This window comes from Corythoichthys intestinalis, chromosome 1 (assembly GCF_030265065.1).
Source record: "Corythoichthys intestinalis isolate RoL2023-P3 chromosome 1, ASM3026506v1, whole genome shotgun sequence".
In the NCBI taxonomy this organism is placed as follows: domain Eukaryota; kingdom Metazoa; phylum Chordata; class Actinopteri; order Syngnathiformes; family Syngnathidae; genus Corythoichthys; species Corythoichthys intestinalis.
Window position 1 is genome coordinate 9,506,217 of NC_080395.1, and position 15,768 is coordinate 9,521,984.

General features: G+C 42.5%; 1 protein-coding gene across 1 annotated transcript; it reads left to right on the forward strand.

Moving 5' to 3' along the window:
• The first annotated feature begins 353 nt into the window (after positions 1 to 353).
• Positions 354 to 14,998, forward strand: LOC130924566 (mucin-2-like). Its single transcript, XM_057851228.1, has 5 exons — positions 354 to 703; positions 4,392 to 4,549; positions 5,809 to 5,857; positions 5,959 to 8,408; positions 11,381 to 14,998. Exons 1-5 carry the CDS (start codon positions 475 to 477, stop codon positions 14,573 to 14,575), a joined length of 6,081 nt encoding a protein of 2,026 aa, XP_057707211.1. The 5' UTR covers positions 354 to 474; the 3' UTR covers positions 14,576 to 14,998.
• The last annotated feature ends 770 nt before the right edge of the window (positions 14,999 to 15,768 follow it).

Here is a 15,768-nt window from a genome sequence, read left to right on the forward strand (position 1 = left end):
TTTATTTATTCCATTAATATTTTTTTACTGCCCTTACATCTCTTTAGTATTTTAAATTTGCCTTAAACGTTCTATACTTTATTTTTTTCTCACTTTTTAATTTGTTAAAATGTTGTAAATGATTGTACGGCGAACTTGAGTGCCAGAAAGGCGCCTTCAAATAAAAAGTATTATTATTATTATTATTATTTATCATTTAAAAATATGTAAAAAATAAATAGTTAAAGTTTAAAACATATCAGTCATTTAAAACAAACAAATTGTAGTACTACTAGCTAACAGTGGTAGGCAGTAGCGCGCTAGTTCGCAGCCGGTAAACAAAGACCGGGAGCTGGGATGACGTAAGACGTTCGCGCGCAATGACGTGTCTGGCCGCAGCCATTTTGAACTCGTCCGTCGAGCCACATTTCGACGGAGCTAACCGTTTCGAGAGCAGCTTTTTCTCCGCAACTCCGCTGTAAAAGAAACACAAACATGTCGACGGGTGACTTTCAAAACAAGTACGCTTCCTTTATGGAGGGCGTCGTGAAAAGCACCATCGCGGAAACCACCAAACTTTTTGAAACGTTGGTAGACGAATTAAAGGCGGAACTAGCGAAGGTGAAGACGGAGAATGAGGCCCTGAAAACAACATGCAGAAAAATGGAGGATGTAATCGGCAAGTTGGAGCGCTCTAACATGCGGGACGCCGCTGTTCAATGTGGTGAGTTTCAAAGCTTTTTAAACGATTCCTATTACACTTTACGGTGAAATTTCTCGAACTATTGCTTCAAAGCGCCCTTTGTCCAACGGAAGTAGTTAGCTACGCACACGCCACTCTGAAGGGAAAAGCCAACCGCCGTTTAAACTGGGAGCTTTGTTCATACTTCATCATGGAACTGAAACTGCCTATATAACTCGCAGGCTGGATTTGATAATGACTATGCCAAATCACAACAGATTTGACACCTTTTCTACTTTATCAATTCCAAAAGTTCTTACGAAATTGCTGCGACTCGGTTTGAAGAAAGGTTGACAAAGATTGTAATGGTTAAGTTTGGGGAGTTCTGTTTGAATAATAAATTAATAATAAATAAATAGACTAGTTTTATGGTTATGCAATTGCACTTCCGGTGGTAGCATATGCGTCATCTAAAGGCCACACCTATTCAGTTTTACTCATTTTATTGTAAGGATTTTTCCCCCTTCTGATTTGCTGATTTTTATCTTATATTATGAGAATTATGAGAGTTGTAATAACTCACTACCTGCATGCTATGTTTACATGGAGAATTCAATCCAATCTTTAATCGGCGTTCGGATTAAAGTGTGCATTAAAAATATGGATTTGAGCAGTGGCGGTTCTCGGCATGAGCAGGCTGGGCTGTCGCCCAGAGTGCCTGGTTACCAGGGGACACTAAAGTTGCTAAAGGTGCGCGAGTCCATCCATCAGTTAGTTTTCTTCCTAGTTAAGTTTGAAGAAAATAGATAGCTAATATTTTACTATAAGTAGCCACTAGTCCCTTTTTGCACTGATGATCAGACACAAACTCATATAAAAATGATGTCAATTATTTGTGCTACGTTAGTTCTGGGTTGTGCTGTAAAGTTTCGTTTGTGCTGCGATTGTTTTTAAAATATTTACAATTCCCTTATATGTCAATCTGAGGTCCACCAGCTCCCCATTTTGGTTATGAATGGCTAAAAATATGTCAATCGTTTATGCTTCGTTTATGCTGGTTTGTGCTGTAAAAAGTTGCGTTTGTGCTGCGGTCGTTTTTGAAATGTTAATTTCGAGTGATTTTGTCACGCAGCCCACCATTTATTGCGAAGTGGACCCAAAATTGTGCCGTTTGTTAATGCTACGTTTGTGCTGTAAAAAATCTTTTTGTTTGTGCTGCTATCATTTTATAGATGTTGAGATATTAATTTCAAGTGATGGTGTCACTTGCAGCTGTTCGTTTGTGCTACGTTTGCGCTAATTGTTCGGATACCCCTGTTATTTAGAGGGTTGGTACACTCCGTCAGCCGCGACGGAGGGGATGTGATTGATGTCATCACTCGAAATCAATACCTCAAAAACGATAGCAGCGCAAACGCAACTTTTTACAGCACAAACCAGCATAAGCGAAGTTTAAACGATTGACGCTTTTTTTTTTGGGATCAAAATTGGGGTTCTTTGATCCCAGATTGACCTGTAAAAGAACTGTAAATACCCTTAAAAATGATAGCACCGCAAACGAAACATCTAACAGCACAAACAAGCAAAAAAGTAGCACAAACGATTGACATGATTATATAAATTTGCATCTGATCGGGGGCCAAATTCCTGGAAAGAATTTTCTATCCACTTCACAACCAATGACAAGTAACAGAACGTCATTATACCAAAGGTCATTCAAGCTTATGGTTTCAAAACGAATCTAAAATGATCACACAACAGCAAATTGTATAGCATAACGAACAATTCATGAACTGGAACAGTAACATAGAAATATTGTAAATAGCCACTAAAGTGAACTTTGCATGTTATTGAAATCGGCAGAGCCACAATGCATGCCTGGAGGCAAGAGGCATGTTGGACGACAACAGTATTGACAGCAGGTGGCAGCAGAGCTTGTCTGTCTTTCCCAAGGAAAGTGAGAGAAACAATGAAGTACCACAAAGCTTTGAACCAAATGGTTTCAAAGCTTCGTAGTAGTTTATTTGCTCTATGGTGCTAGCAAGTGGTGTTGAAGCCAAAAAAATGAAGTGTTGAGAATATTATGGCCATTTGTTTAAGAAAGTGTGAAAATGTGCTTGTGTTACCAACTGAACCAAATCCAACAAGTGCTATAGGGATCACTTGTTATTCATTTTTATTTAGAAATAATCACTTCCCACAGTGTTTAGCTCTTGTAAAACACCAGATTGGTTAAAAGGTGTCATGTTATTTGGTTAGAATGAAATCCTGCACCCACAGCGGGTCTTTGCTAAATAAGTTGGCGATACCTGATATAGTAGACACACAGTAATATTTGAGAAGTGACAAAAAGTTTTTAGGAGTTATGGAAAATCGGGACTAGACAACTGCTCAAAAGACCTTTTCTGATGAGAAACAAAAACTCCAGTTTTCCATCGCCTGGGCGCGGGTCACTGGGGCCCACCTATGGAGCCAAGCCTGAGGGTCATGGTGGCCAGGCGTGCACCCATGGGGCACAGCCGGAAGAGGCGACTTGGGTTCCCCTTCCCATGGGCTCACCACCTGTTTGAGGGGCCAAAGAGGTCAGCTGTGCAGGCAGTTGGCTCGTAGCCAAAAGATGGGTCCTTGGTGAAGTCCTTGGGAAGGAGCCCTGGTTAGTGCGTGAGGTTGAGAAGTTCCGAAGAGATGCAGTCCGGCTCACTTCTACACACAGCTTGGACTCTGGTATCACTCCTCTCGAGAGGAGTTGCAAACCTCCACTCTTGAGTTGCTCACAGTGAGAGGCGATGAGCAGGAGTGCGCATACTTTTTGCCCTCCTGCAATAGATTTGGGTTCACCCAGAGGGTCGCCTCCCTCCGCCTTTGGGTGGTGGGGGGGTCCTGATTGTTTGTGCTTACGCACCAAACACCAACTTGGCGTACCCAAACTTTTGGGAATCCCTGAGGGGGCGCTGGAGAGTGTTCCTTCTGGGGACTCATTCTCCCAGGAGACTTCAATGCTCAGATGTGCAATGACAGCGGGACCTGGGGGGTGATTGGGAGGTAGACCTCCACCCCTAGATCAGTACCTGAGCTGTGTTCTATTATTAGACTTCTGTGCCAGTTGTGGATTGGCAATAATGAGCACCATCTTCAAGCATATGGGTGTCCATATGTGCACTTGGCACCAGGACACCATAGGCAGCAGTCTGATGATGGACTTTGTAGTCATTTCATTGGACTTGCGGCCGCATGCCTTGGACACTTTGGAGAAGAGAGGGGCGGAACTGTCAACCAATCACCACCATTTCACCTGGTGGTGTATGGGCACCGATGGTGGGGGGACTGCCGGTCCGGCAAACCCAAACATTTTTTAAGGGTCTGCTGAAAATGCCTGGAGGAGTCCCCTCTCAGAAAGTGTGCAAACACTCATTGCCAGCATGACTTCGCACATGTCCAGGGAGAGATGGGGGACATCAGGTCTTAGTGGACCGTGTTCCGCGTTGTTCCTTTTGAGGTGTTTTTACATTACATCGCCATATTCAGTTTTTTTCGCCCTCCGCCGTAGTTCATCTGAAACGATGCTAGATACAACCAAAAGTCTTGTTGCGTCCATCAATTGTCCGTAGACTCCCTTGGAGTCTCCATTTAAGACAAAATGTCATTTACCGGAGATGTCTTGCCAGCGCTCTACATTTGGACTTAGGTTGGAGGGTTTTCAGGTTATTTGACTCTGTGAAAATGTTTTCAGAACTTCATCCTGACCATGTGTTGCTGATGCCGCAAGAAGCGGAGCAAAGCACAGAAGAACAAGGGCAGCAACAGCAAATTGTGTACATCCTGCTAAACAACTACAACACTGCAACACAAGAAACTTCAACGGTGACAGTGTCACCTTCAAACCAAGAGGTATGTCTATGATTACGAAACATCTGCTTGATCAAACTTGGGGTCGATCTGTTCAGTACACTTGGTAAAGTAAGGCAAGATTATTTGTAGAGGAAAATTCATACACAAAACGATACATTGTGCTTCAAAATTACATGAAGGAAAATGAATTCCATAAAACATGAAACTAATAGATGATTAGGACTCCAGATTTCTCTTAATGTCAGCATGTATAGATTGTACTACACGGGTCCCTGGATTGATCCCTGGGGTACTCCACTGACTGTAGACATTTTGCCAGAGCAGCCAAATTAGCAATTTTTAATTAAAAAAAAAAAAACGGGACTTGAACCAGTGAAGACCACTGCCCGATACTTTCCCAATACTTTATATTAAGACTACGTAGTCAACTGTCTCAAACACAGCAATCAGGTCAATCCTGGTCTTCAACCCTTTCATACCAAGCAGCTTCAGTGTTTGCTGTGACCTCGATCTCGAGTTCTGCTAGAAACTACTAGCCTTTAGTGATAGTGAGGTGGCACCATCCTCTGTGGCGTGACTTGCCCAGGTAAAAAATTTAAGCTTACTTTGAGGCCACTCAGAACTTGCTGTTTTGGATCTGGCTCCGAAGTTTCGACCAAGTTACTGGAAGATTCTCGTTGATCTGGAGGAGAGGGTGTGTTACGGTCCCAGTGAATGTACATTGAAGGCTATAAGTCCTGAAAGACAAGGACTCCAGCAAGACTAAGCACTTCATAATCATCTCACTGCTCAACGATGAGAGCAAGATCCTTTTTTGAGTCCGACCATCTAGTATGACTTCTCCTGAAGAATTCCTTAAGACCCTTGTCCAAAATGGAGAGGTGCTCAGTATTCAACTTGGGTTGTACGGGATTTTTCTTGGCGTGTTTAGGTTGGTTCATCAAAAAGTGTGGAGGTTCCTATCCAGATTGCTATATTTCTTAGTTGGCCTTGACAAGTCTTGAATACAGCAGACAGAGACACGTGGACACGTTATCAGTGATGAATTTGTGTATATATATATATATATATATATATATATATAGTTGTTCTTCCTCTATTCAGCATTATAAACTCATTGGCTGCCATTAAAGGAGCTAGACATCTATACCCTTTAGACTGGAAGATGACTGCATGACTATTTTCTTCCAACTTCTTTATCTGAACTTCTTCTGTGAGATGATGCTATTTGAATTGAGTCATTTTTTCAGTGTTTGTTGCTGTAAAAGCTTATTATTTTCCCCTTTTTTATTCTAAAGGTTTCTGAACCGGCTGTGGTCGGCACACAGATGATATACGCAGTTGCAGGTGAGATTGAAACTCATTGGGAAATATTGACAGGTTTATATCCTCTGAATGTTGTCTCAGTCACAAGTCCCTTTTATCACATCCCTCCTCACTTCTCTTAGATCCACAACCAACTTTGGCTTGTGTAAAAGAAATGGAAGTCCCTCGGGCTGGCCAGCAATGTCCAATTGAAGAGGTCAGAAGTTATGACACTCAAGTGACCGCAGTTCACCCCAGTTTGGAAAAGGATCAATATTTGCACAAGGCAGAGAATCAGTCCATAGAGACAGTAAATTACATTAATCCACCAACACCCATAAGTAGTAAATTGGAAATGGCATCCTGTGCTGGTCAAGTATTATCTCAAATGGGGACCCAACAGTTGGTGGAAACCCAGGTTCAACTTGAGTTACCATCCCTTGGTCAAAGACCAATATACAAACAAGAAGCTATGACTGCTTGTGGCCCCGCAACTGACCAGAGACTTTCAACTGAAGAGCTCAGAAAAAGCCAGAACACTCTAGTGACTACAGTCCAGCCTTGTTTTGAACAGGATGAAAATTCAAACCAGGCACAAAATCAGTTGACAGAGACTGTCAATGTTCTCAACTCACTCATTAAACAGAGTGGTTACACGGTTGTGGCACCTAATGTTGGTCAACTAGTACCTGAATTCAAGACCCAAGAATCGGAGACATTACAGGTTCAACTACTGAGTCCATCTTTCAATGAAACCGTTGATAAAAAAGCAGAGGAGGAGAACATTGAAGCAACGCTGTTGAAGAAACAAGTACAGGGACAACAGCTCAAATGCAGCCCAATGGAGCACGGGCCCAAATGTGACACGAAAGGACAACAAACCAAACTCAGGAGAGAAAGAAAACAACCTTCAGAAAAAGTGAAACACCTGCAAAACATCCCAAAGAAAATGCTTTGGTCCCCTTCAAGTGATACTGAAGGTGCTTCACGGAATGAAGCCACTTCACCTCAGCCTATGTCTCATCCGCTCGAGACAGGAAGCAGCACTGTAATGCTTCAGGATGCAATGCTACTTGTTGAAGCAATGGATCAGTCAAAGAACCTTATCTCCCAACAAGAAAAGGTCCAAGACCGGTGTTCTCTTTCTGCAGCAACTTTGCCTGTTGTCCAATCTCCATTACCTACCCAGGCATTGCTAGTACAATTGCCACCAACTGCTAAGTTGTCAACAAACAAGGCATGTTCTGTCACTGATGCAACAAGTTCCAGCAATGATCAGTCCCAGATTAGCGTTCAGACTGTACCCCAGCCTAATCCAGGTTCTGATTCTTTGGACATGACAACTAAACTGTCGGCGACTGCTACTGCAAGCAAATCAGTTGAGCAGTGCGTGCCCCTTATTTCAGATCTATCGGCGTATCCATTAGAGACGACACCGAACTCAGATCTTCTACCCTCAAATATCATTGCTTTTAACGAACCGCCATCCCCTCATCCACAGTGTACGAGTTCGCCTCGGTTCTCAACCCAGATCTCAGATTTCGTCTCAACAACTGCTGCTTCCCAAGATGGTTGTACATCTCCAGCATCTTCAGGACTTCCTCAAAGGGAAACAGAGGTTACTTCCACAGTAGCTGCTCCACTCGTCGAGTCCGACACAACGCTCAGCTCAATGAATCAAAGTTCAGACCAGACACAGAGCAAAAAAATTAAGATAATAATTTGCAAAACTGCAGAGGCATTGGGCAGGCCAGCACAAGTGTCCGAGACGCAAGTGGAACCTAAGGACCAGACATCGGTTGAACCGACAGTCACGTTGTCATCGCAGCAACCAAACATGGGTATTTCAGATGAAACGCAAGCATCATCAGAACAGATGTTGTTGGTTTCCCCCACATTGACATCCCCGCAACTGGAATCTTCGTCAGAACAGTTGGCCGTTTGTGAAATAACACCTGAGGAGATGGCAGAGGTATTGTCAACCGAGAATGTACCCGCAGACAGTTCACCACTAGTCCCAGTTATCAGATTAAAACGACTGGCAAGTCTGGCATTTCCAGCTGGATCTCGTTTGCGTTCACAAATATTGTCTCGTCAAAGGGAATCTGAGGCTGTCCCACTAGAGAGCACATCATCTTTGTTCGATGACCAGGCTTCAGAAACGACTGTCTCTCCATCAGAGGTGTCTGAATTGTCAACCTGCATGCGTCCCAGTTCAGAAGAAATTCCAAATAACTCCTCACTGCCAGAAGAGTCATCACCTTGCTCCACGTTGGAGGAGGCACCAGACATTGTTTTGCTGCCCTCTTCACCTTCCAGTGTGTCTGAGCCTGTTTTGAACTTAACACTGGACTCTGACGACGACTTTTCAGCTTTATCTGCACAAGAAAGTCAAACTTCCACACCGATTGCAGAAATGATCAACAATGCTGAGCAGAATTCTATTTCTGGACATGGCAATTCTACTAATTCTACTAGTCCTGTGCAATTGACACCCCTTACCGAGGACTTACCAGAACCTGATCTACAACCGACCAAAACTGATTTCCTTGCACAGTTGGAAATATCACCTGTATTAAAAGATGCCCAAAAGGTAATGATTTTTTTCTTTTGTTTTAAATATTTTATTCAACAGTTAAAACTGATGTACTTATAAGGTATCAATAGTTTAAACAGAGGTGCCCAGATCATAATTTTCTTGCCGATCACCAATGGGGAAAAAAAATCATGACCTTCCGAGCTCGACTTTTGGGGATCCCAATTTTTTCTTCATAAACCACAACCTATATCTTTCATGTTCCAATCAATCTGGTTTCATCGTAAAGCATTGAGCATTAATTGCGAAACTACTTTTAACTGGGGGTGTGACAAAAAATCGAAATGGTGATATATCGTGATATTTTGTATCCCAAAAGGTTATCAAGTTTTAAAAAGGTGTCACTCTTAATTTAAAAAAAAAAAAAAAAAAAGTTGCTACCAAGATCTTCCACTTGAAGTGTTTCTGTTGTATTGACGTAGTTAGTTGCCCGATCCATTTAGACTGGAAGGGGGCGAATGAACGTTCGTTCCAAACCAGAGCATTCGCGGTCAGCTTTTCCGAATTTCAGGGCATTCACTTTCTGTTCATTTTAGAGTAAGGGTCACTTCCTGTTCTGTAACCCAAAATCAATAGGATGTGACCCATAAATACCCCAAAATCCATAGGAAGTGACCCATAAATGCCCTCAAATCAACAGGAAGTGACTTAAAGTGCCTGTGACACGAAAAAGCATGTTTATTTCATAATACACGCGGTATTTTATGCCCCTGAATGATATGGGCCGCTTGGATGTGTGTGGAAGCGATCGCTATTTTTATTTAGTATTTTTGAATCCCGCGCCATGAAAATGAGGGACTTCCGGCTTTGGTCTTGCATTGAGGAGGAGGGCGCTGTGACGTGTACGGTAGAAGACGTCCTCTTCACGCTACAGTGTACTGTTGTGTATGAGGACGAAGGATTCAGCTGATTTTGCGGATTAATACGTTTATTTTTCGCATCACGCCAGCAGAAAAATCATTCTGTATGAGGGAGAGGCGTATGCGCCTTTTTGGAGTTTCAAAAGGTTCCCATTCACCGTGGATATTTAGTATGGGACCATTGGACTTACGAGGAAGTGAGTAAACATCTTGTTTTGTATTATGTCAAATACGATTACAGCGATTACAAAGTAAACACTACAAACTTCCTTTAAATGAAGGACTACTTACGTTTGATCATTGATAGGCATGTAAAAAGCTCTCCTAATGCTTATTAGCAGCAGCACGTTAGCTGCACAACAAATCCACCCACCCTCCTCCGCGGAACGAACTGTAAATTGCTCTCCGCCGGGCGGTTTGCCGATCCACTAAGACAATCGACAACTGGGTCGTCATGTCAAATAATCCAGGATAGTTATGTGTGATTTTCCACTTCGAAGACTTTGAAACATCACTCTGTTCGGGTTAGCATGTCAGCTAGCTGTCACGGCTTCTGGTTTGTTTACATTCTCCGAAGCCGGGGAAGGGAAATGACATATGTCCGATTTAGGTGTCATAAAATATCGTTCGGGAGGTACGACAGTAAAGGTGAAGTCGACATTTTTGACCATTATGGAGTAATTTTGCCATGTCGTCCTGAATAAATGCATTTTTATTATTTCATATTCCATTCAGCACAAGACTGTTATTTGTCATGAACATGCCATTTATTTAGCAATTGGGGAAAATACTTGGATAAAAAGAATATCCTGTAAAAATACTGAAGTAAAGAGACAGAAACAATGACATTTTGCCGCTCTCTTCGTCGCGTTTTCCTCGTTGTGAATAGTCCCCCCTCGACGGGCTGACTGGTCCTTCTCAAGCCATTTATATAGCTATTGGGGAAAATACTTGGATAAAAAGAATATCCTGTAAAAATATTGAAGTAAAGAGACAGAAACAATGACATTTTGCGGCTCTTTTCGTTGCGTTTTCCTCGTTCTGAATAATTCCCCCTCAATGGGCTGAATAGTAAAACCGATAAGCCCAGTCTACCGCTGACGTCATCCACCTGTTGGGGACGCTAAAGCCCTATAATGGTAGGCGTGGCTAACCGGCAGATTAAAAAACTAATTTCTCGTCATCTGTGCTTTTGTAAATTGTTGTATATAGTCGAATCGTCTCAAAATATGATTCTAATTCACATAATAATGCCAATTAAGACTTTTTTTTCTCGTGTCATATGCTCTTTAAAATCGACAGAAAATGACCTGAAATGCCCCAAAATCAAACTCCTTGGTTGCTATAGACGCCCAATCAGTTTGAAGTGGGAGGAATGGCAGCAAATGAACAAATGTTCATGCAAATGATTTGAATGTCTACTTCTGATAAACCTAAATCAATTCACAATAGAATGATGGAAAAGAGCTTGTTTTTCGGTTTATTACTTGCACAATAAAGTTTTGTAGAATTACTTCCTGACCCATGTATCGGTAATTTTTGTATCGCATTATTGAGATAATCGTTATCGTGCGACTTGTATTGCAAACAGTATCTTATCGTGAGGTACCCAGAGGTTCCTACCGCTTCTTTTAACTGCTGGTGCAGTAATTGTTTGAAAAATATATATTGAAAAGTTAACTTTTCTTTCTAAACAACACAAATGTAATTCCCTTTATCAAAAATAAAATGTAGCAGTATTTTCATTTATTAAGAAAATGAAATAATCAGGTTTACGGAAATCAAGAAACACATTTTCTGGGGAAAATAACATCTAAAATATAATAACATAACTGCAAATATTACAATTATAAACATTATGTTGGGGTTGTGGAAATATGAAAATACACAAGTGTTAATGGTCATATTAATGAACATTAACACTTGGTTTTAATGGCTTAACATAGGCTAATGTAGCTAACCGATTGTAGATGCGATTGGTGGACTAGAGGATTCCCCAAGATTTATTAAATCCGCCCCCTATTGGTGCACCTTTATGTTATGATTGCTTTTGAATTTCCTTCTATACAAACCTCAAACATAATGCTGTCTTATCCTATTTTGACAAAGGAGTCCACAGGTGACCAAAGTCCATGCGAGGGGATCAGTAGCGATTGCCAGAAAAAGGCACAGAGACTATCCATTGTAACCCGTCTCGGACTTCACCTGAAGAAGACGATGCTTGGTAAAAGAAAGAGAAACGCAGAGCCACCGACAGAAAGCCCCAAGAAAACCAGATTGGACAACGTGAGTACTGCTGATCAAGAATCGACCCAAGAGTCTGTTCCTGTTTGTGCAAATACAACCAGTCCCCAGAGTCTCACAGCAACAGAGTTTTCCCAAGGAAGTCCCCATAATCAACGGAGTAAAGAAATCAGTTACCCCACGATCAAGTCCGTTTCTGCCAACCCTCGAAAGCCTGTTGTAAGCTTGTGCAGGCTTGCTCTCAAAGGCTCTACCGAAAGCGCTCAGGTTTCCGCCTCGCTGCCACAGAATGAAGTCAACTCTGGTGATGTAAGCCCACCAAAAGATGCATCTGAATCTTGCGGCCTAATAGTTGGGGATACTACTGAACGTGTTTCAATAAACTCTGCAAGTGAAGCTGGTGCAAACAAACGTTTCGAGTCTGCTGTCAGTCTAAGATCAAATTCAACCACAAGTACAACTAGCGTAGCAAAGAAGAAATTATCAAAGCAGACACTTTCTACCGATAATGCAGTCTCTGATAAATCTGGAGATTCAAATCAGAGTCCCGGCTCAGGTTCAATCGAAGATACAGTTACCCAATTATCAACGCCCCCTTCTATGGTCAGCGGAAAGCCGAGGAAATGTAGACGAGAGAATAATCCGAATGAATTAAAAGCTACTACTGTGCGTCTCAGGTCAAGTACAACTAAGGATTACGGTCGCCCTGAGACTCGGTCTCTCAAGGCAAATTCTGGTGTTAAAAAGAACCGTAGTCCCAAAGGCCACTCTACCCATAAAAATATTGCTTCTCTTCCCATGAAAAACATAAGTAGATCTTTTCCCAGCCCTAAAAATTCCAGGTCATTGTCTGTCCGTCAGAAGGACACCAGTCCTGTCAAAGATCACACCAGCTCTAAACAGTCAGAATTACCGACTGTTAGTCAGGAGAAGTCCAATTCCGTTCAAAATGTTACTAGCAACGATCAGTCACAATTACCAACGGTCAGTCAGAAAGAATCCAGTTCTGTTAAACATGTTTCCACTCCCAAAAAGTCTCAATTACCAGCTGCCAGTCAGACTAAAAATGTCACCCATTTACCAGCCGCCAGTCAGAAAGAATCCAATTCTGTTAAAAACGTTACCACTCCCAAAAAGTCCCAATTACCAGCTGTCAGTCAGAAAGAATCCAGTACTGTTAAAAATGCTACCAGTCCCAAAAAGTCTCAATCACAAGCCGCCAGTAAGACTAAAAAGGTTACCCATTTACCAGCTGCCAGTCAGAAAGAATCCAATTCTGTTAAAAACGTTACCACTCCCAAAAAGTCCCAATTACCAGCTGTCAGTCAGAAAGAATCCAGTTCTGTTAAAAATGCTACCAGTCCCAAAAAGTCTCAATCACCAGCCGCCAGTCAGACTAAAAAGGTTACCCATTTACCAGCCGCCAGCCAGAAAGAATCCAATTCTGTTAAAAACGTTACCAGTCCCAAAAAGTCCCTATTACCAGATGACAGTCCGAAAGAATCCAGTTCTGTTAAAAATGCTACAAGTCCTAAAACGTCACCAATACCTGATGTCAGTCAGAAAAACTCTAATTCTGTTGAAAATGTTGCCGGTCCCAAAAAGTCCAAATTTCCAACTGCCACTAAGAAACAATCCCCATCCGCTAAAAAAGTTACCAGTCCCAAAAAATCCCAAGTTCCTGCGGCCAATCAGAAAGAATCCAGTTCTGTTAAGAATACCACCAGTCCCAAAAAGTCCAAATTACCAGTTGTTACTATTAAAGAATCCAGTTCTGTTAAGAATGTAACCACTCCTAAAAAATCGAAATTACCAGCTGTCAGCGAGCAAGAATCCAGTCCTGTTAAAACTGTTACAAACCCCAAAAAGTCGTCATCAACAGAGGTAAACCAGAAAGAGTCCAGTTCTGTTAAAAATGCTATCGATCGCGAGAAGATCCAAATACCGCCCGTCGGTCCCAATGGTCCCCTTTTATATCGAATTATTCCTCTCACTGAATTAATGGCTGCTCGTCAGAAAGAGGCCGAAAATCATAGCGGATCCAAAATTTCCCAATTACCTACCACCAGTCAAAACTTGTCCGCTTTGAGTCAAAATTCTCCCAGAGCGGAAACCTCGAACGACCACCCTCCCAGAAGTAGTAGTTCTTCAAAAAGAGAGAAATCCCCAAAACGGGCACATCATTCATCACCTGGGAAAACTTCTCCCCAGAGTCTTCGGTCAGCAAAGTTGGCCGCATCAAGTAAAACTGACAAAAGACCCCCCAAGAAAGCGAGAAAGGGAGAAAAGGATTTGATGGTAACGAATGCGACCAAATCCAAGGGCATGGCGCTAGCACAACAAAAGAGATCGAAGAAAAGACGGCAGGCAATGCAAGGTGCTTCTCCAAGTCAAATTGTTGTTGGTCCTGAGAAACCGGACTCTGCGAGCGGCGTTACCCCGCCGAAGCCGAGCCAGCCGCTTCTTAAGAACCAGTGCGGCTACTGCGGTCGCGTTCTCAGCGGCGGGTGCGCCCTGGAGGCTCACATCAGTCTCCACACGGGTTACCGCCCCTTCCGTTGCGTCATGTGCAACAAGACCTTCCCTGACGGCAAGGGTCTAAGACGGCACGTCAGGGTGCACAGCAGCGGGCGCATGCATATTTGCCAGCAGTGCGGGAAGGGTTTCGTCTACGGTTTCGGACTCACGAAGCACGTCCAGATGGTCCACGGCAAACTCAAACCCTTCGTCTGCCAGATCTGCGACAAGGCTTTCTTCACCAAGCGAGATGTGGAGACCCACATACGCAGCCATACGGGGGAGAGACCCTTCGCTTGCCACTTATGCGAAAAAAGATTCGCGAGGCGGATGGAACTCAACGTGCATCTGAGGTGGCACCGCGGGGAGAAACGACACTGGTGTCCGTACTGTGGCAAAGGCTTTTTAGACCAGAACAACCTAAAAAGACACAAGTACATCCATACTGGAGAGAAACCACATTCCTGCCCGCATTGCCCCAAACACTTTACACAGTCGGGACACCTGAAAAAGCATGTAAAAAATGTGCATAAAATTCAGTAAGCTAGAGTTTTTAATCGCGCTATTTCTAATAACATATCTTACGACAGGTTTTATATACGTGCAGTGAATTGCATTTAGATAATGGATGTAGATGTGGTCTTGTTTGTATTTTTGAGTGGTAATAACAGTTTTAAAAAATGTGAATTTCCCTCTTTGGTTTGTTCTAGAATAGGACTTCCACGGTGACCTCAGAATTGTCTAAATTCTCATGTTTGAGGCTGTTAACTGTCAATACTGGGTTCGTACGGGTCCTTGAAATCCTCGAAAATGCTTAATTTTATTGTTGTCTTTTCAAGGTTTGAAAAATGCTTTGCAAAGCCCTTGATGCTTGGAAGTGTTAGGCACAGTATTTCTCAACACCCAGTCTAAAAATGTAAGTTATTAAATGAAGAAAAAGAAAATAAATTTGCTTCATTGCTGATACATGCTCGTTCTGAAGTTTTCCTTTATTGTCCCACGTCACATCAAGTACAGAGCATTTTGAGTACGTGTGTGAGGTTTAATCAAGCGAACAGTATACAAATTGAGTAGTATTTAAGTGCATACATGTGTAATTGCTGTTTTGTATAATGCAGTACCTGTTTTCGTCACTTTTTTTTTTAAAAAATTTATGCGACCTCCAAACCCCCTCTGCCAGTCGCTGTTTAATCCGGCCGGGAGCCACTTCGTTCAGCTTGGTTGCCGCAAGTGTTTATAGACCCTACCCACCGACGTCACAAAATCACGTGCTCGCTGTATGGTTCCGCCCCCTTGTCCGTCATTTTGTGTCTGTATTATCAATGGTCTCAATTGATCGAGCAATTTATAATGCATTTCATGGAAGACCCGGTGCTTTCGGATGCCGTAAACTCACTTGATGCGTTGCATAAAAGGCGTTATGTGGAAAAGCTTCAGTTTATCCATTCGCCAGATCCATATTTGATGCCTAAATCGATGTTTTTCGACCCGCTGTCTCCGCCGTATTTGCCTGACATCTGCTAGCTACCCTGAACTGTACAACTATCTTGTCCACACAAAATCAGCCTATTCTCACGAAAGTTTGAAAGACTTTAAGAGCTTGGAGGCTTATAAATACTTCGTTGCTGGTTGGGTGAAACAGGTCCTCGTCCACGAAAATTCGGCAGGAATCTATCTTGTGCTTGGAAAGGTGAGTTACGAAATTTTCAATTCAAAATATTTTGTTATTGCTAACA

Bases quoted from the DNA above. Each gene is read 5' to 3' on its own strand.
- LOC130924566 (XM_057851228.1), top strand. From the start codon at position 475: ATGTCGACGGGTGACTTTCAAAACAAGTACGCTTCCTTTATGGAGGGC. The intron at 704-4,391 runs GTGAGTTTCAAA...AAATGTTTTCAG, and splicing joins GGACGCCGCTGTTCAATGTG to AACTTCATCCTGACCATGTG. The intron at 8,409-11,380 runs GTAATGATTTTT...ATTTTGACAAAG, and splicing joins TATTAAAAGATGCCCAAAAG to GAGTCCACAGGTGACCAAAG.